General features: G+C 43.4%; 1 protein-coding gene across 1 annotated transcript in view; it reads right to left on the minus strand.

Annotated features, from left to right (window-relative positions):
* Positions 1 to 26,710, minus strand: part of DLGAP2 (DLG associated protein 2) — a 365,730-nt gene that overhangs the window by 79,090 nt on the left and 259,930 nt on the right. Inside the window, exon 5 of the mRNA XM_060272460.2 lies at positions 9,493 to 10,559. Within this exon, the coding sequence (XP_060128443.1) occupies positions 9,493 to 10,559 (1,067 nt within the window). The remainder of the gene's footprint in view (positions 1 to 9,492; positions 10,560 to 26,710) is intronic.

Here is a 26,710-nt window from a genome sequence, read left to right on the forward strand (position 1 = left end):
GAGGTAGGAGTTGCCACTCACCCACACTTAATGTAACACATATACACTCAGATTCATTCATAATCACATTCACACTTAATTATCTCCGATTTATAAAGCAGTCAGAACAGCACTTGCATCTATGCTGTTTCTCAGCTGGCAGGCAATAGAGAATACCTAGGCTGATACAGGACTGCAAACTTTTTCACAAGTGCAGCAAGGAAGTTTTAAGTCTCTTTTACTTTAAGTGAACAGAACTGTTGAACTGAATTTGGAAAAAAACAACAGGCATGATTCGTGTTAGGAAGAGCTACTTTAGTCAAGTATTCTGCTGTGCGTCAGCTAATCTACAAGTATTCCTCTCTAGAACGCAGGTAATTTGTATGGCCTTTATCAAAATGGCCTTCGTGCAAATCCATGTCATCTCAACTTGCTTGCTGTGGAAGGGCTTCTTGTCAGGGGCAAGTCAGCAATAAAACACCAGTGTCAGTAAACACTTTATTCAAAGAAGCCCAATCAGCGCAGGCCTAGTGATCACAGAAACCCTTGCCAGTAGGTCTTGCCCCAGTGCGCCAGTTGCGAGGACCAAAGGTCCCCGCCTTCCCACCCGTCGCTAAGGTTCCTTCCCTGGTTCCTTCCCCAGCAGCCTAAGACTCCTTCATCGTGTCTCTCTTTGTTCTGCCATTTTCATTTCTCTCTGTGTTCTGGGAGAACAGCGGGGAGAGGAGCTGGTCACAGCAGGAGGGGGACACTCTCTGCTTTCTTCAGCAGCAGCAGGCTCTGGGGAAGGTCGCCTCGTGAGCCAGGAGGACTCTCCAGGGTGCTCCCAATATAAGCAGTTTTAGTTACACTTGTGGAGGACCAGAACCTAACCCCTACATAAATGGGGAGCTGCCTGTATACTGCTTGATACTGTACATGCTTTATGCAACCCACATCCGATTAAACTACAGCTTCCGCTACTTTTAATGGGCATGAATTGTGCCCTAATGCAAGGGGGCAGGTTTGCTTGCTTTGGGCACCTGATAAAGCATGGGTTGCCCTCTGGACATTGTAGATTACAATTCCCATCAGCCCAGCTAGTGTGGCCAATGGTCAGGGATGATGGGAATTGGAGTCCAAAGTATTTAGAGGGCACTATCTTAGCCACATCTGCAATCAAGTTTGCATTTTCTATATTAATATAGTATGAATAGACCTTTACATGAATCATCTATATGTTGTCTTTCCTATTTGGCTTTCTGTATGATGCTCCCACCAGGGACACACATTAGAAACAAGCTACAGACATATGTCAACACACCTACAGAAATTAAATTCATATGCTTGTCCCCCAGTTAGATCATGGTCATTTTTATATCTGAAATGTTATTTAAGAATTCAGCCTCTTCAGTATGGCAATTCTTCTCTTACTATACTCTTATTATACTCTTTGAAGTATAATGCAATATACTTCAAAGGGCTATTATACCATTTCTCTCTCTCTCTCTCTCTCTCTCTCTCTCTCTCTCTCTCTCTCTCTCTCTTTTTCTCTCTCTCTATTCCAGATCAGCAGCAAAAATCTGTCTACATGCACTGAAAATCAGCTTGTGTAAATAGTTATTGGTGCCTAAAATTCCCATCTGAAGAGTTTGCATCTGCTAACTGGGAATAATTACTCTAATTACCTACTTGTAACAAGTGTTGATATCATTAATTTCTTTTAAAAGCCTTTTCCTTTTCCAGATATTAAATCTTTATATATACAGTTTAACACACAAAGGATTTTGTATGACATTATAGTGCTTGACGTCCAGCATGCAAAACTCATGACAGAAGCAATGCCTGCATCATAATAGATACAAACCACTTCAAAACACATGCAAACTTATCATCAGTTGTATTCTGTAGGTTTTTTTTAACCCTTCATGTCATATGCAATATGCATGTACGTTGAACCCAGATTTTTCTGCCTGGTATAAAATGTCTTACAATTGGAAAGGTTCAAGATAATCACTATCTGTCTGATTATTATTGAGTGATTGTTACTTTAAAAATACGTTCATTGACTTTATGTTAGGAAATGTGCTCTCAATGTGATCATTGGATTAGTATATGTATGAGGAGAAACTCAGAGTTATCATTTGGAAGCGGGAGCTAGGAAAACAGTATTCCTTTTTAGTGGATGTGCTTATTTTCAGGCTGAGTCATTCATTCATACAGTATATAGACAAGATTACTTTAAAATGAAAGTCAATAGTGTATTACCATTGCATTTCCCAAATGTTAGTGGGAGTAGTAATGGTGGGAGAAAGTTTACTACTTCCTTTCTGTTTGTATGTTTCTTTGAAGTGTTTTTTTAAACTTCCTCCAGGCGTGCTCTATTCCAAAAAGCAGATAAAACCCAGTGAGCCCCAGACACATACTGAACGTACTATCCAAGCTGACATAGAATCATAGAATTGTAGAGTACTACTTCATCAGTACAGTGGTACCTTGGTTCTCAAACTTAATCTGTTCTGGAAGTCTGTTTCAAAACCAAAGCGTTCCAAAACCAAATCACGCTTTCCCATAGAAAGTAATGCAAAACGGATTAATCCGTTCCACAGGGCCGTCTTGAGCAGGTCGGGCGCCCTGGCACTGAGGCGCGGAGATTGCTCCGGTGCCACCGCCCTCAAAGCGCGCAGCATGGCTTTCACGCGGCTTTGCTGCGCAGCGCCCCCCTGCTGCCCTGGCGCCCTGGCGCCCCACGCCACCGGGAGTGCACCTAGAGCCAGGCCTGCCATTCCAGACTTTTAAAATCAGCCCCTAAAATAGCAATATAACATTAATTTTACTATCTAACGAGACCATCCTATATAATAATGTCCAAGATGTCCCTGCGTCCAGTTGTCCCGTGTGTCCCTGAGGTACTGCGCATGTACCCCAGATACACAGGGATTGGACAGCAGAGACTGCCCGCGCGCACTCTCCCCCCCCCTCTGCCTCCTCCAACCGCCGCTCCCGCCGGACAACGCCTCACTGCAGGGCACGTCAGGGAAGCGAGGGTGGAGGCCGGCGAAGGCCTCCTCACAACCCTCCCTGGCCCGTGAGGAGCGGCGGTTGGAGGAGGCGGGGGGGGAGAGTGCGCGCGTCCTTCCTGTCGGCGGCTGGGGGAGAGGAAGGAAGGAGAAAGCGCTCCTCCGTTCCTGTCCCCCTGCCGCCGACAGCAAGGACGGGTCCCAGGGTTCGGAGAAGCGCTGCGCACGTGCTTCTCCGAACCCTGGGAGGAGGTCTTGCTGTCGGCGGCTGCGGGAGAGGAACGGAGGAGGAGAAAGCAGCGCTTTCTCCTCCTCCGTTCCTGTCCCCCTGCCGCCGACAGCAATGACAGGTCCCAGGGTTCGGAGAAGCTCTGCGCAAGCGCTTCTCCGAACCCTGGGAGGAGGTCTTGCTGTCGGCGGCTGCGGGAGAGGAACGGAGGAGGAGAAAGCAGCTGTCCCCCTGCCGCCGACAGCAATGACAGGTCCCAGGGTTCGGAGAAGCTCTGCGCAAGCGCTTCTCCGAACCCTGGGAGGTCTCCTTGCTGTCGGCGGCTCCTTGCTGTCGGTGGTGGCAGGGGGACAGGAACAGAGGAGGAGAAAGCGCTGCTTTCTCCTCCTCCGTTCCTCTCCCCTTGCTGCCGACGCAAGCGCTTCTCCGAACCCTGGGATGTCTCCTTGCTGTCGGCGGCTGCGGGAGAGGAACGGAGGAGGAGAAAGCAGCGCTTTCTCCTCCTCTGTTCCTGTCCCCCTGCCACCGACAGCAAGGAGAGGTCCCAGGGTTCGGAGAAGCGCTGCTCAAGCGCTTCTCCGAACCCCAGGATTCTAGCGCCCGTTATTAAACGGGCTGAAAACCACTAGTTGATCCATAAAACGAAAGCAATAAACAATGTACTGCAGTCACACAATCAATCAGTAGCTGAACTGGGTTCCACACAGTCACAAAAACAAGAAAGCTGCAAAAACAAAAACGCAAAATAAATAGCAAAAGCAGACAGACCTTAGTGTAGCACTCAGATTGGAAGTGTAACACTCAAAACAGAGCATGTTTGGCTTCCAAAAAAAGTTCGCAAAATGGAACACTTACTTCCAGGTTTGCAGTGTTTGGGTTCCAAGTTGTTTGAGTACCAAGGCGTTTGAGAACCAAGGTACCACTGTAATCGTTTAAACAGCACCCAATGTGTCTGCCACAAAAGAAGCAGAAACTATCTAGGTACAGGCATGGTCAGGGATGAGAACACCCCAACAGAAAAGCTGGATATAGGGAACTACATGTAAAAAACAAATCCTCTATCAGATCTGCTAAAGTTTTAGTTGTTTACACAACGCTGAATTCCTACAGAAAGTAATCAATTCAGGCATGATAATACGGGTCCAAGGGTTTCTAAATATTATCACTGGCTAGAATACTCTGCTGTTTTCTATGCTGTCATTGCAATTTATGAGCAGTAAGGGGCATGCTGATTGCCAAAGTTTGTACCAAGTACGAAGACTTCAATAAAGCTACAAGAGAGCACTCACAAAGTGGATGGCATAGTGGTTCACATGAAGTTGCTTCTAACTTTCTTTCTGTCATGAACAGGAAAAAGATGTCAATTGAACAACAACTTAATACGCCACATGCAAGCGATATAGAAGAAAATAAGAACTCTAAAATATCAACCGTTGTGTATTGTGTGTTACAGGACCTTGCCCTTCATGGTAAGACCAGTTCCACAGGTAACATGGTGGACCTTTTACAGTTTTCATGTTGAGGCAGGGGATGGTTTTGTTTTGTTTTGGTTTTTTTTTAAAAAAAAGCATGAACTTTTGGATACTGGGGCAAGCAATGCTAATTACACATCTGCAAGATGTGGCTAACTTTTGACGGAAGATACTGTTATGAAGGCTAATGCTTGCATGAGGTACTCAAGTTTTAGAGGATGAAACAGTGTGGAACAACTGTCTCTAGGTGTATGATTTGTGGAAGAAAGTGATGGAAATGCATCTGTACATGAGGAATTTATTGAGTTCCTTTCATTCTCAATACTAGTTCTGAGTTTGGACTGGATCTCAATGTTAATTGGACAAGAATACAATGGTTGTTCAACCATGGTAGGAAAGGAATATGGGGTTCAAGCACAAATCAGAGGAAATCTACTGTATACTCAGGCAACCTTTGTCCACTCCTCATCTCATAGAATTAATCACACAATAGATTATTTTAGCTGTGTGTTTGTACTACAGTTGGCCTAATTAAAGCCATCTTAAATTTTCCCATGAGAACATCCAATGATGGCATCTGATACCCAACATACCAAAGCAATGTAAAACATAGTGCACTCAAAAATACAAGAGTATCTGTGTGTGTGTGTTGACAGAAAATTACATAAGCACTATGTTGCAATTCAAGCAATTAGCACTAGATTAAGCAACACGAAGACAAGACAACTTTCATGTTGTGCAAGCATCGACTTTCATCAATTGTCTTGTGATTATAAGCAAATATTATTTGATCCTGGAATCTGTCACCCAAGCTGTGCAATCTGTGAAGTTGGATATAGTGGGAAGGAGAGCACATATACAAGTGTTTCTGGAAATAATGAAACATCCAAGGGAAGCTAATGAGGAGACCTTGATCCCAACCAATCCACATAATAGTTCTATGAGCAGTCCATCTACATGGCTGCCTGGATTTGCTTATTACCTTGCTGAGGACTCATTACCAACCAGCTTACCAAATAAATACGTCTATTATTGTGTACCATAGGCAACATGAGCCTTACTGAATTACTGAACCATGCCAAACTGTTTCCTGTTATGGCTATCCTTACGGCACGTTCCTTCTCAGTTACACCATGCACAGGAACATGATCCTTTAGCACTTTGGGCAGGGTGGAAGACATGTGTATGTTCAACAATGAGTGAAGACTGATTGTCTGGCTTTTGGTTGAGTGTTGTTGAGTGTCCATAGAGGAAAAGTTGAATACATTTCCCAAGGGGGAATTTACAAAATAAAGTTATGGAGCATTTCGCCCCAGACCCTCAAAGATTCCAATCCATTTTGCATTCTAATTTCCTTTACGGTATGGACAGACAAGCATTATTTTCAGACCTTACGTCAGGCATTCACCACAATCAAGGCAGATTTGGTGTACAGTGGTACCTCGGTTTACGACGATGATCCATTCCAGGGAGTTGGTCGCTCCCCGAGTTCATCACTCGCTGAAGGCACACTTCTGCGTGTGCGCAATGCACTGACAGAGCGCTTCTGCACATGCACGCGCTGCGCAGATCGCTTCTGCGCATCCGCACGCGCGGCGCAGATCGCTTCTGCGCATCCGCGCGCGCGGAACCCGGATGTATTTACTTCCAGGTCCGCAGCGGTTGCTCTCCGAGTTTGACGTAAAGGGAGGTGGTCGCAAACCGAGGTTCCACTGTAAAGGGTGTGAAATTCAGCCTTAAGGATTTTGAATTTGGTTTAGATTCCCACAGTAATGTTGTTCAGTGGACAAATTGAAGCCGTACATCTTTCAAGTGCCTCATACTGTTACTGTTAAATGGACAAATGGAGCAATTTGTTGGAAATTAGTTCTGAAATGTATAATCTCATGCAATACAATAAATCACCAGCAGGTACAACCCAACATTGTTCCTTGTTGTTGCTCTTCAGCAACATGCAATGCTACATAGAGTTTAGCTGTAGAAAGACCGCAAATACTCAAGGCAGTGATCTGCAGCTGCACATCAAAGAGCTTGCCCCTACTCCCCAAACTATTTCTGTAGACACCTATAATTCTGCTAGATCCAGCCTCACATTTACTCCACCACCTTCCATTTTTAAAAATTTGCTAAGTAAATAATTTTTTTTCATTCTGAATTACGACATCAGAATAATGCTGAATATATACTGTATGTATGATTTAGTATTCCAGCAGATACTTTGTAATCTTCTATTGCGCACGGTGCCTTTGAGTACATTGTTTTTCCCAGTAATGAGCATTTAAATATCACAAAATGAAGAGTAGGTTTCTTTTGGGTTCAAATTTACTATTAAGAGGGATGGTGCACTGTTGTTTTCGAAATTAACTTTAAACCAGGAACCAGGCAAAGGGCATTCTCGGTAGCGGCGCCCGCCCTGCGGAACACCCTCCCATCAGATGTCAAGGAAATAAACAACTATCTGACTTTTAGAAGACACCCGAAGGCAGCCCTGTTTCGGGAATTTTTTTATGTCTAATGTTTTACAATTTTTTATGTACTGCAAGCTACCCAGAGTAGGTGGGGAAACCCAGCCAGATGGGCAGGGTATAAATAATAAAACTATTAATATTATTATTTAAAATATACGATCAAAATTCTGTGAATTATTCTTAGCTAGCCAGGATACATTTCCAGGTATTTCTTGGTAGCAGCCTGGCAAATGTTGCTGTTCCTATTATTTTGGAACCCTGCACTCCCATTGTTCATCCAGCAGCCTTAGAAGTTCTCTGCATCCAATTATTTATTCAAGCCTTATACATTTTCTGAATAAATTAGACAAACATTATTGGCAAATATGATTGCAGACCAAATGACTCAAGCAGTGATAGGTTAATCTAAGTAGTGTGAACACAATGATGGATGAGAGCAACTGAGCAACGAGGCCTCTCTAACATAAGATCTAGCAGCCAAATCATATGCATGTTTATTATGCAGGGCTGCACTCAATATACTATGGAAGACCATGGCCAGGATATGGGCTTGGTGCTATCTTCTTTCCTTTCTTTTGCTGTGGGGGGGGGAGGGCACAGGGGCAGTTGCCCCAGGCACAAAATTTTTAGGGGCACAAAATTCAGCACCCAGTGCTGCCTCAATATAGCTGTGTGTTTCCATCTCTGGGCTCTGTTGAAAACGGCTTCTCCATGCAAACCAGGGAGTGACCTCTCCCGATAACGGAACAGCTCTTCTTTTCTTATCTCTGCAGCTGCCATTTCCTGGGTGATGTGGATGCTATTGGGCAGTTGAATGCACATGCATACTCTGTCTGTTTCCCTCACTCCCTCACTCCCGCCCTGCTCCACATGGCCCCGGGTACAGGCAACCCACACTATGCCACTGTCTTCAAATAAGTACATGGAGTTGCTAATTACCGAAAAACAACAACAGGAAATCCATCTAGATCAGGGGTTTGTGGCTTGGGCCGGTTCACGGTCCCACAGACGCCGCGGTGAGCCAGTGTGTGTGTGTGTGTGTGTGCACGCAAAACGCTATTTCCAGAGCTCCTTCCGGCGCGGAGAAGGCGTGCACAGCTTCCCATTGGCTGCAGGCGGTGGGGGTCCATGGGGCGCTTCATGGGCCGCTTGTGGCCCATGGGGCTTAGGTTGCCAACCCCTGATCTAGATTCAGATAGGTAGCTGTGCTGGTCTGACACAGTCGAAATAAATTAAAAAATTGTCCAGTAGCACTTTAGAGACCAACTAAATTTGTTCTCGGTATAAGCTTTCGTGTGCATGCACACTTCTTCAGATAGGAGATCCTCCTGATTATGAATCACCTGAGTCATGTTAGTTTATCCCTCAGGACTATATTGGGAAGTGGGGGCAGACATGTCCATGGGACTTGCAATTAAGTATGCATAGAATTGCTCCTATCGTTTCCTTTTCCTAATAAATGTCTGATATCAGAACAAAATAGATGTAACTAAGGGCTTGACTACGCATTGCACTCAAGTGTGTGTAACAAAACCTGAATGGCAGCTTTAAAAGCAGCTTCAGGAAAGGCGAAATTAGTTGAAGAATTAAGGCAAGAGGACAGGGGCATTCAGAAAATCCTGCAGGGGCCGTTTGTAGCAAAGGAGAGGCATGCAGGGAAAAATTTAAGCACCCTTTCTCTGTTCTAAGCTCCCCAAGCCACCTACCCACTTTCAGCTGCCTTTAAGAGATGGTATTGGGATTCTGCACGCGGTGAGCTGAACGCAGTAGGTATTGTTTGTACTTATCCCTTGTTGAGCAATGAGCAAGGCAGAATTCAGATGCCTGCAACACGCACACTATTCAAAGACAGCAGCAGTCCAAGAGCCCACAGACTCCACTCAAGGAAGCCAATTAGGAGCTTGATGGTTAGCAGCTCGTGAAAGGGCAGGAAGTGGATTTGTGCTGCTCGTCATCACTAGTCTATGCTTGTGGGTTGTAAAAATAAATAAATAAAACAAAATATCTGCTGAAGATACCATGAACTTAAAAAGAAATAGAATAGGAAATAGAATAGAAATAGAAAAGAAGCTTTTTTTGTGAAATTACTAAAGCAGCGATATGATAATAGGATTATGTTTAAATGATGATCTATTACATGACCAGTTTGATTACTCTTTCCTTTTTGATTATTCTGAACATTTGGAATGTCCTTATGTTTTATTCCAAGGTGCAAAACTAGAGAACTTGACAGCAAATAACTCATGTAAGGCATGCACGTAAAAAACAACAATCCTCCAGTGGTCTTATAACAGTGAGTTCCCATACGTGTGTGTGTGTGTGTGTGTGTGACATTTAGCTCCTACCTGAAGGTAATGGCATGGCCTCAAGGAAGGTTTGATTTCCTGATGAACTAGAGGCTTATCTAGGTTAAGAGATGACTTGCGATAAGCTTCCTTAGCCTGGCTTACTGTAAGCGTAGACCAAGAACTCCTTTTCATGTATTTGCCATCAGGGGCCATTGCAAGCCCTTCACAGGCCGAGCACTTCACATCGTTGTTACTTTTAGAAGTCTTTAATGAGAGGTCCCCAAAATGTCCCTGAAGAGCTTCAGGGTAGCAATGAGAAATATGGTCCGGGTGATGCCTGTTTACAACACTAGGTGTTCGGTAAGTGCTATCACTATCCAAATTGTCGTCGGAGCTCCACCAACTGCTCATCCCACTTTTATGCTTGCTCTCAGGTTTCCGGTCTTTGCTTTTACTTCTTTTGCTATGCTTAGAATGATGTCCGTGGTGGTGGTCATCTCCTCGGCCGTCTCCCTTTGTCCCGTTGACATTGCTCTTGGAAGATCCTTCCAAAGAATGAGATTTCGTGAAAAGTTTTTGGACCGAATGAACAAGGTGACGTATTCTCCCTGGGCTTTCGCTGCGTTGTTCGGCGGCCGTTGAGGTCCTCTGGTACTGCAGAGTATGAAAGCCATCCCTGTGGAGGGGAAGCTGCTTCTCAAACTGATCCAGCAGATTTGCAGGGATCCGGTTGATCTTAGGGTTAGCATGAGACATGGTGCAATCGTCCCTAGTATCGTAATGTGAGGTGTAGTGCATTCTGGGGAAAGTGCTACTGGACATATGATCGCCCATAACCATGGGCATCATCATGCATTCTGAATGGATGGAGCTTCGCGGCGAGCAGCGATGGTGGTCCATCGGGCAGCTCTCCGTGGGGCTGAGAAGATATGATTGCCTTGACTCCTGGCCATGGTGAAGATGGTCGTGGGGGTGTTCACAATCTTCAGGGGATGCTAAACCACAAGTATGAGCAGAACATAGCTGTGGCTGGTTGTGACTGCCAGATAATCCTTTCATGTTCCTTGAAACAGGAGAATATGATTCCTCATCGAAGTGCTGAGGAGACCATGAGTATGGTTGGTCTGTTGACAGAACACAAAGAACACGTATCAGTCAGATAGGAGAAATGCAGCAAAAGTCATAAAAGTGTACTACAAAGAAAAATGGCGCTGCAATTATTACTTAATTACTTAAATTACAGTCACTTAGCAAACAGTTTGCAAAGAGTCTATATGACATACGACATCAACTACAGGACAGATGAGCATGGCTTGGCCAAAATGCTGTTGTGAGCCAAATGGGGAGGCCTGGCAGGTCTAATTAGGCCTGTGGGCTGGAGCTTTCTCACCACTGGCTTGTATCCTTACATTTCACCCTGTACTGAACTAATTATTGGGGGCGGGGTAGTACCTCTGGTGAGGGACGCATCATGCTCCTTCTGGGTTAGTTGGTCCACCTTCAGTCCCCACCCTGCACTCTGTTCCCACCTGGCTAGGGTTGCCAGACTCAATAGAGGACATGATTTCTGTGCCTTTAATTGCCCTGCTCTCTTTTGAGTCTGGAAACCTTAAAGAGAATCCAGCAGACCCCTTGCTTGGAAATTAAACAAAGGGTCTGCTGGTTTCTCTTCAAGGTTTCCAGACTCAAAAGAGAGCAGGGCAGTTAAAGGCACAGGAGCCCTGTCCTCTATTGAGTCTGGCAACCCTACACCTGGCTAGCTAAACCAGGGGAGGGCAGCAGATGGGTCTCAAACCCCCAGGGAGTTAGGGACTTGCATGCAAAGACAGACTCTGGCAGATGGAGCAGACGAGACTAACAGTGGGTCCAACAAGTAGGCAGTTTCTGCATGTGCTTTAGAGGGAAATGAGGGACAGATGGGCCTCGTCAACCTAAGAAGGTAGCCTTTCTAGGAGAAGGAAAACCTCTGCTGGCTTGCAGCTATACTTATTGGTGAGAAAGGCTTTGGGAGTAAACTCTGAGGAAAAATCCATACCCACTGCCTTGGGGGGGGGCATCTTCAGGAGAAGAAAAGGCTAAGGAGTAAACTCTACACAAATACAGAGTGGAGCCCCTAAGATATCTTGTATGCCTCATTCCAGCAATTCTTGCCACCAAGCTGGTGCCGAATGTATTACTTTACTTTCATTTGGCTCACATCAGCGAGGGGGATCTTGTCTTCTGGGCAGCCCAGGACTTCCATATACACTGCACACTGCTTGTGTCCCAGATAGATCAATTTGGTGATGCTACAGCACCAAAAACAGCATGGGAGGTAGCAGTTACAAATTTCTGGTCTCTGCAGTCACAGCAGATGCTGACATTCTCCAGCGGCTTGACTTCACCCCCAGAGAATGTCTGTTGAAACAGATGGATGCCAGCATTTTGACCAATAAGGTTATCCAAATGTTTAGCAGGCTACTTGATAGTGTCACAGATATAATTTTTAGGGCTCAGTCTAGCTAATGTGACACAGTTTGCACTGCAAATTTAAGTCATTCTCAGTAACTAAATCCTACTAAAGAATTCATGAGTAAATTATGAGAATTCAGCTGTACAGGTATGATTGAAACAAAATAAAAAAATTCCTTCCAGTAGCACCTTAGACTTAGAGACCAACTAAGTTTGTCATTGGTATGAACATTCGTTGTATCTGAAGAAGTGTGCATGCACACGGAAGCTCATACCAATGACAAACTTAATTGGTCTCTAAGGTGCTACTGGAAGGAATTTTTTTATTTTGTTTCGACTACGTCAGACCAACACGGCTACCTACCTGTAACTAGGTATAACTGAGTTCAACATGTGCTTAACTCTCTTTCATAGAAATCAACATGACTCAAAAGTTAAAGTGCAAAATATAAAATTCCTGCCTTCTCACCAGCAAAAGTTGACACATGCTACAGAAGCATTCGATTCTTCTACATTTAATAACTTTCCTCATTAGTTTTCAGGGAAATCTAATGCCCAATAAACACCAAAAAATGACTTCTAATTAAGTGTGTTTTCTATTGTGTTCAGAGTTTGATTAATACTTTCGCTCAATGTTATACAAGATCTTGCAGCTGTGAAATTCTGCAAACAAATCAGAATGATTTAAATATTCTAAAATTCTCAAACTTTCAGTTTATTAAACTTTTCAAAAGGAAATTAGCATCTGAGCTGTAAGAGCCATCTTCACAAGAGCAGCCATACATTTCAGTGATTATGTTGGCTTCTTCACAGCCTTTTGACATATTTGCTTGAGAAAACATCGTTACTGAAAACTATTGCAAATGTGCAATACAAATAAGTAGTGGATTCTGAAAGAAATTGAAGCCAGAGAATACAGTCTTGCAACACTATAGCTTCAATGGATTGACTTTGAAGTATCCTTTGAGGGGACTCACAGGATCTGATCAAATGGATGATGACGTCAGTTTCATGGCTATCGTGTGAATGGCAACCATCTCTAATCTAGGGTGCCATTCAGACACTGGAGGACTCATTGAAAGTGTAATTGGACCCCCTTTTTCCCTGAGCAAAACAAATTGCAGCCTTGCGTGCTACATGAAATAAAGGAACTGACATCCCAATAGGTTTTTAAAAGAAAAAAGGTACATCTAGATTTCCCTGTAATAATTCAAAAAACAAACAAACCAGTACCCATCCTGAAAAATAAACCTCTCGGCATAGCTGCCAAGTTTTCCCTTTACTCGCGAGGAAGCCTATTCAGCATAAGGGAAAATCCCTTTAAAAAAGGGATAACTTGGCAGCTATGCCTCTCGGTGCCCTTTGCTTCTCTCCCACATTTCTTAAGCAGCAGGGCAGCTGGATAAAAAGGAGAGCCAATTCCCCTTCTTGGCCCTCCAAGTTGCATCCCCTGCCAAGTCCCCAATGCACAAAGGTACCTAAATGGGACGGGGATAGTGGGATTAGAGATGAGAAAGGACTTGTCAGCTGACGAGCAGCAGCAATGGCATCTGTGTCTGTGCTGGCGTGCTCAAGGAAAGATAAATGTATTTTAATGTTTGTGCAACTGGTGTGTGTGTGTGTGGTGTAGCAAACCACTTAGAAGCCTGTTTTTGGCTTTAAATGGTATATGAATGAATGAATGAATGAATGAATAATATTATCCTTTTTTCTGTCCACTCATCCCACTGCTCTGACCTTTTCTGGTCACCACTTGCTGCTGATCTGTTCGGTTGCTGCTTAAGATGTCTCTGTTTACAGCTTCCAGCAGGCAGGAAGAAAGAGACTTGAGTGGCCACCGTGGCTGTCAAGTGACTTCACTTGCTGTGATCATGGTGGGTGTATCTCTGTTCTCCAAGGCGGAAGGCAAACAAAGGGATTGTAGGAGGGAAGTGAGATCTAAGGCTGTACTTACTGTAATTGCCCCCTTCTTCCTGACCCCAGCCAACCTGGTCTGTTTCTAGCTCATGTGTTGCTAGGGCACCCTCTTTGACCTAAGAATAATCTGAATCACTACAACCTGGCTGTTGGGGACAGCCCTTTCCATAACTTCCTAAAGATGTCAAGTTGTGGGTTTAGTCAGAGTAGAGTATATATGGGTAGGTGAGGCTGAAACTTTGGGCTCTTCTGAACTCCCAATGCATTACTAACATGAAGGCTTGGAAATGAGCAGGGGGAATAAGAAACTACAGTTCCCAAAACTGATAATCTAAATGTGCTCAGAAGACTTTGTTGCAAGGAGTGGAGTTTTATGAAGAGCTCTTCTCCAAAGGTCAAGAGAGTCCCAAGCCATGCTAAATCAAGGCAGGTAGATGTGTGTGAATATGTCTGTGTGCGGGCACACGCAGAAGTTCATCCCTCTCTACTGGGAGTATGAACCTTCTCCATCTCATATATTATACTGATAGACATATAGAAATAAATGTCCACTCGCCTATTCACAATGACTAGCCTAGATGAGAGTTGCCTACTAACATTTGTGAATATCCGCATGATATTGAATTTCTTTAACTGTACTAGGTTTATTCAAAACATTAGGGCTTCCCCATTCAAACACTTTACCCTCTGAAACTTATTTCCTTTTCTTAGAGCCCTGAAACACCTATGAATATACGGCTGCATAAAATAAATAATTGCTGAGTCTTAGCGACATAATTGTCATCAATGAAAACTGAACATGAAAGAAACACTCTGGATTTAGCCAAGTAACAAGTACTTGAATTAAGAATGGTTAACTCCAATTATAATGAAATCATTATACTTTGTTTTGTGCATTTTAAAATGGCTATACTTGGAGAAAGAAAGCATTACTGAATCAATACACCCCCTACACACACACACACACACACACAGAGAGAGAGAGAGAGAGAGAGAGAGAGAGAGAGAGAGAGAGAGAGAGAGAGAGAGAGAGAAATCCTTCTCGTGTTTCTGTGACCTGCTGGTGAATACTATTAGAGAAGCCCTGTCTGCCTTTACTTAGCATCACAAGTTTGGCAAAGACCTATTATAACCTGCTGCTCACCACTTGAGGAGACACAAAGGTATTCTCTGCAGCATCCAATCGGGATGGGGAAGGATTTCAGGCTGATACACATTCTGGAGCAAACCCACCCCTTCCGCCGCTCCCAACGAAATGTGTGGGTTGGAATGCAGTACACTCCAGAATATTCAGTACTGCAAAACTTGAAAGAAGGAGTTTGAGGGCTGCTCTAACCCTGAACAGCTTCCAAGTTGCTTGGAGCTGCTAAAAAGCGTGCCACCTTTCTATCCAAACCAGATTTGCTCCTACGGGTATCCCCAGCCATGACTGCTTAAAGGTTAAGAACATAAGAAGTGCTCTGCTGGAGTAAATGCCTGCAAGATGCCCTCAGAAGGAAATGAAGTTTGCCCCCCACCAGCTGGTATTCAGAGAGCTGCTTGTTCTACTGGAGTTACAGCAAAGACTTGTGGCCTTCCCAACAGTCCCATCCAGAATAGTCAACGGTCAGAAATGATAGGAGCTGTGTAGCCCAACATTGAGATGACCTCAGGTTGTCTAACTCTGACTTACGCTTTGCTCTCATGGCTAAGTAGCTATTGGAAGGCATATCCTCTATGATTTGTCTAGTCTTTATAAATACCACATTATAAACTAGGCTTATTAAGCCCCTGAAGCAGAGGTCCTCATTAGGCCAGGCATGTCAAACCTGCGGCCCTCCAGATGTTTTGGACTACAATTCCCATCTTCCCCAACCACTGGTCCTGCTAGCTAGGGATCATGGGAGTTGTAGGCCAAAACATCTGGAGGGCCGCAGGTTTGACATGCCTGTCATTAGGCCAATCAACCCTTTACAGCAAAGAAAGGGCATTAATAATTGTCCTCCATCACCCAGCTGTTTTGCACTGCACAAATGCCTCAGGTTCAAAATTGTCCTCTGAATCTGTGATCTCTCCACATTAGTCACCTCTTTGCCATGATGGAAAAAGGGGACAAATGTTTCACAGGCGCGGCTGCGTTCAGAATTCACTTCTGAGGCACAGCTGAAAATTGATGTGAAGATATTGGATAAAGCAACAGTCTGAAAAGTGTGGCTCTGCCGCCATCGCAAACCTTTTACAAGTGTCTTCATGTAAAGGCACGTAGCTTCAGCACAAATCACATGTATACAGTGGCCATTTACGGGACAACATTTTCATGCATGCCAGAAACCAATTACTTAAGCCAGCTTCATGAGACCTGTCAAATAACTAGATGTATGTACGCACACATTGTGAAACAAAGGGTGGAGTCCAATATACCTCTAAGTCAATTATTCTGTCAGTGCAAGGTTTTCTGCCAGTACAACCTTCTCCCCCTCTGCTCCCCATGTACACACACTATATCTGTTCTAGGGGTTACCCTAACCCTCTGGAGCAGATCTGGGGACAACATGGCAGAGGGGAAAGTTCAACTGCAGGTGCAGAGATTGGGAAAATGATCCCTTTTCTATGCTTGGAGCATCTTAGGGCCTTCAGCCTGGTGTCTGGAAACTTGCCTATTTTCCATCTTAGCTTCATTGGCTCCTGCTTGCTAGGTTAGGGGACTGAGGTTATTAAAAAGAAATAAATAAATCAAATTCATCTGCAGGCTTTAAATTTTAAATTCATTACACTACTCTATTTGCTCATTACATTGCTGAAATTCATGAAGCAATGCTATGCTTCTGGTGCCATGTTTGGAGTAGCAGGAAATGTTTTCAGAAGGGCAGCTACTGCCTTCTCCCATCACCTTGAGATACCTCATCAAATATCAATAGCTTAACACTCAATGGTTTCTTTTAGGATCTGGATAAGTATTTTTGCTCCTTCCTTTCCCCAGGAAAGAAAAAGCTGCAATACATACAGAGATTATTTCCAATCCATTAAAATTTGGCTGACTCTTGTTACTGTTCTGTGTGAGATTTCAAAGGTAATTTATCAGCCTAGTAAATAGTTCATCTACTGAAGGAGTGGGGAATTTGTAGCCTTTAAGTTGTTGTTGGACTACAGCTCCCATCATCCCTGACCAATGTCTGTGCTGGCTGGAGCTGATGGGAATTGGAGTACAACAATTGACTGCTTATGTTCTCTTCTTTTTCAAATGAATGGTCAGAATACTACCTCTTCCCACGTGTTATACCTTCCCCAGAGCGTTACCTGTCCTGTTTCCTTCTCACTTCCTTTATATCCTCACTTAAACACACACACACAAAAAACTCACAAAATTTCAATTAACATATGTCTTTCATTGTTTTTTTTCAGTTACTCTTGTCTTCCTCTGGAGAACATTTCTCATGCAGTGTCAATAGGAAGGGATGTTAAGATGAGTTTTAAACACACGGAAAGCATGATTTGGAAATGGTGGTATAATTCAACTAACAGCACAGAAATAATTTCAATACTGTGGAGGACTTCAAAACTGTGTTTTTATTCTTAGCAACAAAAGTCATCGAGCCTATCGTGCAGCTAACTGAAATCTTAGGTGCTACTGAAGGAATTTTTTTATTTAACTGAAATATTGTGAAAGCAAGTGAAAATGTTGAAGACATTCAAAACAAGCACACTGAATGCTAAAATCAGCCTCTTTCCTATTGAATGAAAAACCAATTTCATAAGCTAATTGTAGCATCTAGGTATGAATAAACCATTCTTACATGACATATTTTCAGAACAATTCTAAACTTGATTACAAAACTTATTGGATGCCAATGTAACCTACAAGTTGGAAACATCAAAACTCTTCCTTTTTAGTATAGTTCTTACATATTTTCAGTTCTTTTTGGATCTGCAATATAATTCATGATTTTCATAGATCATTGTTTGGCTACTGAAGCCACTGTGGACCTTGAGAAATTTGTAATAGCATAGAGAGTGTTTGACTAGGACCAGGGAGATCTGGGTTCAGATTCAGATTAGCCATTTCAGTATTTCTGGTGTTCGGTACCATCACATTTTTGCAAAAAAAAAAAAAAATTGAAATAATATATGAGAAGTCAGCATACAGACAACACCACAGACAATGCCCCACCCTAGGAACCAATCAGACAGGGTCTCTGGATGTTCTTAGGAGGTTTGGCCCGAGACTTCAGTACTGCTGCCCATTTTCTGTGTGTGGATCTGAAATGAATTACATAATCTTCATGTACCATCCATGTAGAGTTTAGGACACTGAGCCCTAACCCTTGTGAAATTCTCCTTTTCTATATACACAGAGCCTTTATCTAACAACAACAACAACACCTGAGGGAGTGTCTCCACCCCCATCGTTCAGCCCTGACACTAAGGTCCAGCGCCGAGGGCCTTCTGGCAGTTCCCTTACTGTGAGAAGCGAGGTTACAGGGAACCAGGCAGAGGGCCTTCTTGGTAGTGGCGCCCGCCCTGTGGAACGCCCTCCCACCAGATGTCAAGGCAATAGGCAACTACCTGACTTTTAAAAGACATCTGAAGGCAGCCCTGTTTAGGGAAGTTTTTAATGTTTAATGCTGTATTGTGTTTTTAATATTCGGTTGGGAGCTGCCCAGAGTGGCTGGGGAGACCCAGCCAGATGGGCAGGGTATAAGTAAATAAATAAATATTATAATACCCCACCCATATATTCCGTTCCCATAACCTATCCCAAGAAACCTTATCACCTATCCCAAGAAATAAAGTTTATCAATGGGATTCGGTACTGGTGCAGTGGAATGACTCATATGGTTTATGTAGCATGCCACAGCATCATCTCATCAGTGAGTGCCAGTCCTAAACAAAAGTAAACAAAACACTTTTTATTTATTTGTATACCTGCCTGGCACAATTTCAGAGCTGGGCGGGGGGGGGGGAGGAAGAGCAAAACAAATGAGAAGTATTGCAAATAATCCCTGTTGAGATATGTCCCCCATCCCACAACAAGCTGTGTATAAATGTCATGAAATAAAGAAAGAAATACCAGCTTTGTAACACCTAGAAACAATCTAACTTTGCTAAGCGTGGAGCAACAGCCCTTCACACAGAAAGGGCAGGTTTCAACGGACTTGTGTGTCAAGCTATTATTTTCTGTGAGCTGCAGAGGAATCATGGCAAGAGACGGAAATTCCTGCAGGTGTCTTCAAATTAATACAAACGTTAGCTGTCACTGAGATGTTGTGCTGATGCAGTATGTCTTTTGTTCATGAGGATGCTAGAGCATTTCTTGCATTGTTGCATTGCCTGTAAACGCTTGCATAAATAATGGCCTTCCAGAGGGGGAAAAAATAAATAAATCAGAAGTGTGGTTTCCAGTATCAAAGGAATCCCAAAGCAATTAAACAGAGTCCTCACAAACAGACAGAAGTCAAGACACTTGAGAAGAAAGCATGCTGTGTGCAGATTCCCGTGTTACCCAAGCTGTATGATTATCTATTTTACATGTCTATGTCCTGCTCCCCTCCAGTAAGGTATGCAATGGAAGGGGTGCGTGGTGTAATGATATTTCCTGCACATCACTGCTCTTCCCCTTGGCTTAGTGGCAATGGTGTGGAATGGAGCCGTGCAAAATGTCCCACCCATGTGGTTTCCCTAATGCCTATGTTACTACAGTGATGTAGGGAGCAGAGGGTCAGCTATGCTGTTTAGTTAACATAAGAACCAACCCACAAAGATTGCAGTGTAAGCATTCAAATGTGAATGAGTTACCAAACAAGAAATTGGAATTCACATTTTTTGTAGGTCCTCCACAGCCCTGCTGATTGAGAGCTTCAACGAATATTCCTAATCCTTTCCATATTTTATGCACATGTGTCTCTCGAAGCACCTAAACTATCAACCAACCCAGCAGGACGCCTGATGTGAAGTTTATGAATCTGCACTGCAAACTACAGGAAGAAAGGCACACGGGAGAATGCAAATTTAAAATACATTTGTCTGCAAAGCTAACTGCACTTAAGGCTACGGGTACATTTAACTACAGAAGAAATGTTACCTTTTCAAAGAGCAGGCCCCCAAACGCCATTTTTATATGAAAAATTGGATTCCATAGAATACAACAAAATCTGTGAAAGTAATAATAATACTTAATGCTTAGCGCTTTGGATAGTGACTAACAACTTTCAACACACTAAATGTAAACATTTTGTCAACCTATATTTCAAGACTGCAAAAGAAGCAGAAAAGCAAACCCATAAATACTATTGACATTCCATATCATGGCCTGCCTGGTTTGGATAGAATGCTAAAACCACAATTTAGTGTTTCATACCTGAGCTATTGCAAGCCCCAGGCTCCACCAGAGGAGGAAATCAGATACTTTTGCTTTTAAACTAACCAGAGTTCCCAAACGCAAGTCTGAAGTATGGTTAGTTCAAAGTAGCCAATATCAACTGTTGCTTATAATCCTGCCTTTGTTTACCAATCAGAGTTTAAACTAATCAAAGTTCCCGAACTTTGACTGTAACATGGAAATCTGGTTAGCTTAAATCCTCTTAAATCATGTCCTCCTCTGGCATGTGTCAGAGGAGAAAAAGCCAGGAAGGAAGAGGCTCACAAGGCCAAGCATTGCACAGTTATGGTTTAGTAATGGTTTAGCATTATGTCTGTACCAGCAGATCAAAATGGTGATATTAGTTTCAGTAGCAATATTGTACAGTACAAGGTTTTGGGTGATCTTTATAATAAGTAATTTGCTTTTGTACACTTAATTATCCTATGCAAGTGTTCCTATGTATCTGAATGTGGACGATAACTACTTTACGGTCCTAATAATGGGAAAAGAGAAAGTGAAGCTGTTTAAGGGATATATTTGCCCAAGGGTGGGTTTTTTTTTTAAGATATTGTAGTCTGGAGCTGCTAAAGACATTCAGACTTTCACATTAGGGCTCCTCTATCAAACAGTTGCAAAGGTGACCAGATGAAACTTTTTGTTTTGTTTGATCCTGCAAAGGTGAGAAGTATTGTGTGGAAAAATAGAAGTACAGCCCTTACGCCAGGCACAGGCAAACTCAGCCCTCCAGATGTTTTGGGACTACAATTCCCATCATCCCTGACCACTGGTCCTGTTAGCTAGGGATGATAGGAATTGTAGTCCCAAAACATCTGGAGAGCCGAGTTTGCCTATGCCTGGCGTAAGGGCTTAAAGGTTGAGAATCATCTTCATGGAATATATAAACAATTTGATTTCTGCAAACCACATGCATCATGTGATACTCTGTCCAAATGCAGAGACAGAGAAGCTCTCATTATGTAGCTTGCATGAATCTTATTCTTTTGCAGTTATATTAAGTGACCAAGCAGAACCCTGAAATAATCACCTGCAACCTTACATGATGAATTTGAACTTATTAATTTTGCTGTGAATCTTTGCAAAAATAAGAAAGAAGCAAGTGAATTGGAACAAAATGTAAGACTCTACTCTAAATATTCATGAAGGAGAATGTCAGCTGCCTTCCTTGAAGAACCTAATTATGATAACAAAACAACCCACTTTAGGTAAGGATTGAATGCACATAAACTACCATGTGCTCTTGATCGAAAGACGTATGATAGCTGACAGGTCAAATGGTATGATGGACATACATTGCAACAAACCAGGCAATTACACGGGTCAATCAATGGCCAACTTAGATGAGTATGTTTTAGATGGTGCAGTCTTCATTTCATGACTGGATATTTATATATTTTGTCTGAAAGCAGTCATATATGGCATTCATGCCCCACAAAAAAGCACAATAATCATGTTAGAAAAATTATGACAGTCTCTTCCAGATGCAAAAAATAAATAAATAGATGGATATTCCTCCTGTAAATAAAATAACAAAGAACAGTTTCTCCACATTCAAAACTAGCATGTCTGGTGAAAGGTTAGGCTAGAACTGGCGTAGCCAATGTGGCGAGTCCTCCAGTTGCTGCTGAACAGCGACTCCCATTTTCCCTGACCATTTTGATGGGAGTTGTAGCCCAAAACCTCTGGAGGGCACACTGGCTAACCCTGGGCTACAGCCTTCTCCCTGACATGCTTACTTTGCATGTGTGCATAATTTGCAGCACCCAGCTCAACGTTTAAATATGCTTAAGTTGAAATTAATGAATAGGCTTAAGCACACTTAACTTCATGTTGGATTGTGACGAAAACATGTTTTTCTTGTGTCATATGATCCCCAGCCCCACTCCAATAGTTATTCCACTGCCGTTGCCACAAAGAGGAAGTAATGAATGAACTGGCAGGGCCCTGCAACTTCCCAAAAGGAATTTGCAAAGCTGTAACAGCACATTTTTTACCTGTTGCACACATGTGTCAAGAAGTCACATGGTCCTCCCTGCTTATGTAATAATTTCTCTGAGTGGCTATGGCCACGGGATTTCTCTGCACTGGGATTTTAGCATGAATGAGTTGTGTCCCATGTAGCTGGATGAATGGATAAGAAAATGTTGGTGTTTTTGTTGATAAACAATCACACATTTAACAGCATGAACAGAGGCTCATATTAGTGGCATGGTACTCTAAGCAAGAGTAGATGTGAAGAAGGATCTAAAATGGCATGAGTGAAGTTCATTGATACAAACCAGAGATGAGATGGTATGGTATGGAGTATACAGGCCAAAATCTGGTGGAGGCACTTGGTGTGAGTGGAGGTTCCCTGGATGCTTCAGTCTGTTTTCTGGCATGTCCCCCCTCCCACTGAAGCTGCCCTAGACCCTATTGCACAGAGCACACTCCTCCACAGAATCACTGTGGGTGTTTGGCTTTGTCCACATTTCTGCTTGCCCTGAGCTTTTCTAGGCAAGAGTCAGAGTGGTCTTCCATTTGCCCCACCACTCCCCCTGGGAAAACCCGTTGTTTAACTGCTGAATCAGAGCAAAAGCCAATATGCAGAAAACCTGCTTGACATTTGTTCCAATTCAGTGTGGATGAGCCCTCGGTCAAGACAGATGCTGCCTTCCACTTGTAGTTCTCGATGGTCAAATTAGATGTTACGTTAATGGTGTAAATGCCCTTAGTATACGCTTTATTTGGGTTATGCAAAGAGAAGTCATGGGAAATGCTTTTGTGATAGTAAAGGAACAATTAAAAAGTCATTTAGAGCAGGATACTACTGAGCGTTGGGGTATGTATATTTGTGCCTGGCCTAATATTGCTCCTATTTCCATTACAGAAAAACTAGTCAAATAGATTGATCAAAAGTCTGCACTCCTTTGAGCATCTTCTGAAAAAGGAATTGCAGTAAGCAGTGAAACTAAGGATGGGGTAAAAAAAAATTTGGTTCACTCCAAAAATTGGATCATGTTTGGATTGGAATGCAGATATACAGATCAGGTCATGTGTCTATGAATCTTTCCATGCATGGTTCACTCAAACTCACTCCTTTTAATGAGGTGGTCCAAGGTCTGCTATCTGTTAAGTATGTAGTACCTCCAGCAACGCCTTGCGATTCCTTCCAGTAAGGATGCAAGATCCCTTTCTGCATTCAGTAGCAGTTTTCTGGCAGAAATCCGTGGCTTGGATCCAAGGACGCCTTGCGCTAATAAAAAAAAGCACTTCCATTTGCACAAAGCAACTCTGCTTCCTACTACAACCCCTACGCCCGATCCCACACAGTCCAGAGATCTGTTGATTTGTGGGTGGCGGCTGTAATGAGGGTGTCAGGGACAGGCTGCTTGACAAGGAGTCACAGAACAGAAAGGTTCAGACCACAGCTGTCAAGTTCTCCCCCTTTTTAAAGGGAAATTCCCTTATGCTGAATAGGCTTCCTCGTGAGAAAAGGGAAAACTTGACAGCTATGGTTCAGACCCAAGGGAGTTGGTGGTGGGATACAGGTGCTGAGCCCTCACTGGTTTCAGTTTTCTCAAGACTTGTTGTGGCTTCATACCACATATCCGGCTATGCAGTGGGAAGAAGGAAAACACCTATTTATCATTAGAATTTCTTTTAGAACATCACCGTTCTCATTTTTTTAAAACTTAAGCGTCTTCAAAAAACAACAACTCACTGGTGTCTAAAACCTTAGAGGTAGGAGGGGCAATACACAGCTTCTGAATTGATTATTCAGACGTTTATACAAGCAGATTGGATGGGAGCCCAGAAATACAGCAGTCAAAAGCTTATTCTTCTCAAAACTTTGCAAAAATCAGATGAGACGAGCATAGGGCCCTTTATAAAATCCATTGCAAAAGTGTTACCACTGCAGTTAACACATCCCTATTGTTCTGGAAAAGAACAAACAAAAGTTAAGAGTGTAATTATAATGATTTTCCGTTTAAGAAATCCTTTCAGTAGCACAATGTGTGAGTGTCAGGAGAATGACAGCAGAAACGATTTCATTAATAGCCAGATATAGCTAATCTTGAAGATTATTCATTTGGAGGTATTGGGTTCAGTTTGAGAATGAACTTCAAGCTCTCAAGCTGTTGCTTTAGTTAAATTGGTGACCCTTTCCACCTGATATTTTGTTTTTAAAATAATACTATTACATCACGCAAAATAATTTTAAATCCACATAACAGTATATTCTGAAAAACTGTTATGGATGCAGAGACTAATGGGACTCTCCCAGTAAAAAAATCTATGGAAGGCAACAGCTTGCAGATTATCCAAGATAATATGTGGGTTAGATTCCTACGAAAGTAGTTTCTTCGTCTTCTTTATTTCTACCATGACAGCAGCCCACACACAGTTCTTCAAAAACGGCTTTCTTTCAGAAAGGCACGGGGGTTGGGGGGGGGGGTTGGGGAGTGTTCCACAATGGAATGGAAACAAGGTCTACTGCATAATCCTTTTGTTGATATGTAAATCAGAACACAGAACACAACAATACATTAAAAGTGGAGAAGGAGCTGCAGCCATTGACGCTTGGCTCTGGGCATGGGTGGAGTTGAGTGGGGCAGCAATGCAGTGGCTTTCTTTCCTTCCTTCCTTCCTTCCTTCCTTCCTTCCTTCCTTCCTTCCTTCCTTCCTTCCTTCCTTCCTTCCTTCCTTTCTTTCTTTCTTTCTTTCTTTCTTTCTTTCTTTCTTTCTTTCTTTCTGACCTCTGGCAGAATAAAACCATTGCCGTTTGTTAAATGTTTGCCTTCAGTACAACGCATATTGCAAATTTTCCTCAGAAGCTTAATGCTTGTTTCTGTACTCAGGAGAGACATACAGCCATCATGACCCCAACTCTGATCAGTAGTCAGTATACTGATACTGTAGTGTGTGTGGAAAGAACCCCTGGGTCAGGAACACTAAGGGTACAAGCCCCACAGGTGGTAAACCCCAGGTAGGAACCCAGACGCTGACCCCAGGCAGGAACCTGCCAGTCAGGAGAACCTTGAATCAGAGTTGCCTGGCAACAGCCAACCCCTGAATCTAGACTACCGGACGAACTGGGGCTACCTTTGAAGGTGACCCGGAACTACAATTAATCTAGAATGTGGCAGCTAGACTGGTGACTGGGGGTGGCCGCCAGGACCATATTACACTGGTCCTGAAAGACCTACATTAGCTCCCAGTACATTTCCGAGCACAATCCTGTATACCTGAAGGAGCGTCTCCACCCCCATCATTCAGACCAGACACTGAGGTCCAGCTCTGAGGGCCTTCTGACAGTTCCCTCACTGTCAGAGAAGTGAGGTTGCAGGGAGCCAGGCAGAGGGCCTTCTCGTTGGTGGCGCCCTCCCTGTGGAACGCCCTCCCATCAGATGTCAAAGAAATAAACAACTACCTGACTTTTAGAAGACATCTGAAGGCAGCCCTGTTTAGGGACGCTTTTAATGTTTGATGTTTTATTCTGTTTTTAGTGTTCTGTTTTAAGCCACCCAGAGTGGACAGGGTTAATAATAATAATAATAATAATAATAATAATAATATCACAACAGGGCTCTGATGCTCCCCAGTGCCTGCTTGTCAGTGTACAAGACTGAAGTTGATTGAGGTAACCTGGCGAAAGGTAACCTGGCGAAAGGAGGGTATCATACCTCCGGTGTGTTCCTGACTTCAGCCCTAGTTTGGTGTGCTGCTTGTGTGCAAATCCTATGCGGGAGCAGGGTGAGCATGGATGAGCCCCCATGTCACAACCCCCATCTTTCATGGTATCCTCTTTGCTGGAAATACGGGGCTATGAATTGTAAGTAGATGAAGCAGACTTTGCCCTCCAACTCATGAAAGCTGATGAGCATATGACATGGGGTGGAGGGAGAGAGCTTAGTGTGCTTGTCCCCATTTATTATGTAGGATTTTCACTTGAGCAGCATGCTCTAATACAGGGGTAAAGGTAAAGGTAAAGGGACCCCTGGCCATTAGGTCCAGTCGTGACCGACTCTGGGGTTGCGCGCTCATCTCGCATTATTGGCTGAGGGAAGCCGGCGTATAGCTTCCAGGTCATGTGGCCAGCATGAGAAAACCACTTCTGGCAAACCAGAGCAGCACATGGAAACCTTCCCACTGTAGCGGTTCCTATTTATCTACTTGCATTTTGACGTGCTTTCGAACTGCTAGGTTGGCAGGAGCTGGGACCAAGCAACGGGAGCTCACCCCGTCACAGGGATTCGAACCGCCGACCTTCTGATCAGCAAACCCTAGGCTCAGTGGTTTAACCCACAGCGCCACCTGGGTCCCTAATACAGGGGTAGTCAACCTTTTATATATATATATACCTACCACCCACTAATGCATCTTTCTTGATGGTAAAATTTCCTTACCGCACACCAGTGCTCAATGGAAGGAGGATTCAGCTTGTGCCGCAGAACCCCCTACCGCCCACCTAGAATCCTGAAATGCCCACTAGTGGGCGGTAGGGACCAGGTTGACAACTGCTGCTCTAATAGGACTGCCCTCAGAGCAAGCTGGGTGACAGGAGCTGTC

Source organism: Zootoca vivipara, chromosome 3 (genome assembly GCF_965207765.1).
Source record: "Zootoca vivipara chromosome 3, rZooViv2.hap1.1, whole genome shotgun sequence".
Lineage (NCBI taxonomy): Eukaryota > Metazoa > Chordata > Lepidosauria > Squamata > Lacertidae > Zootoca > Zootoca vivipara.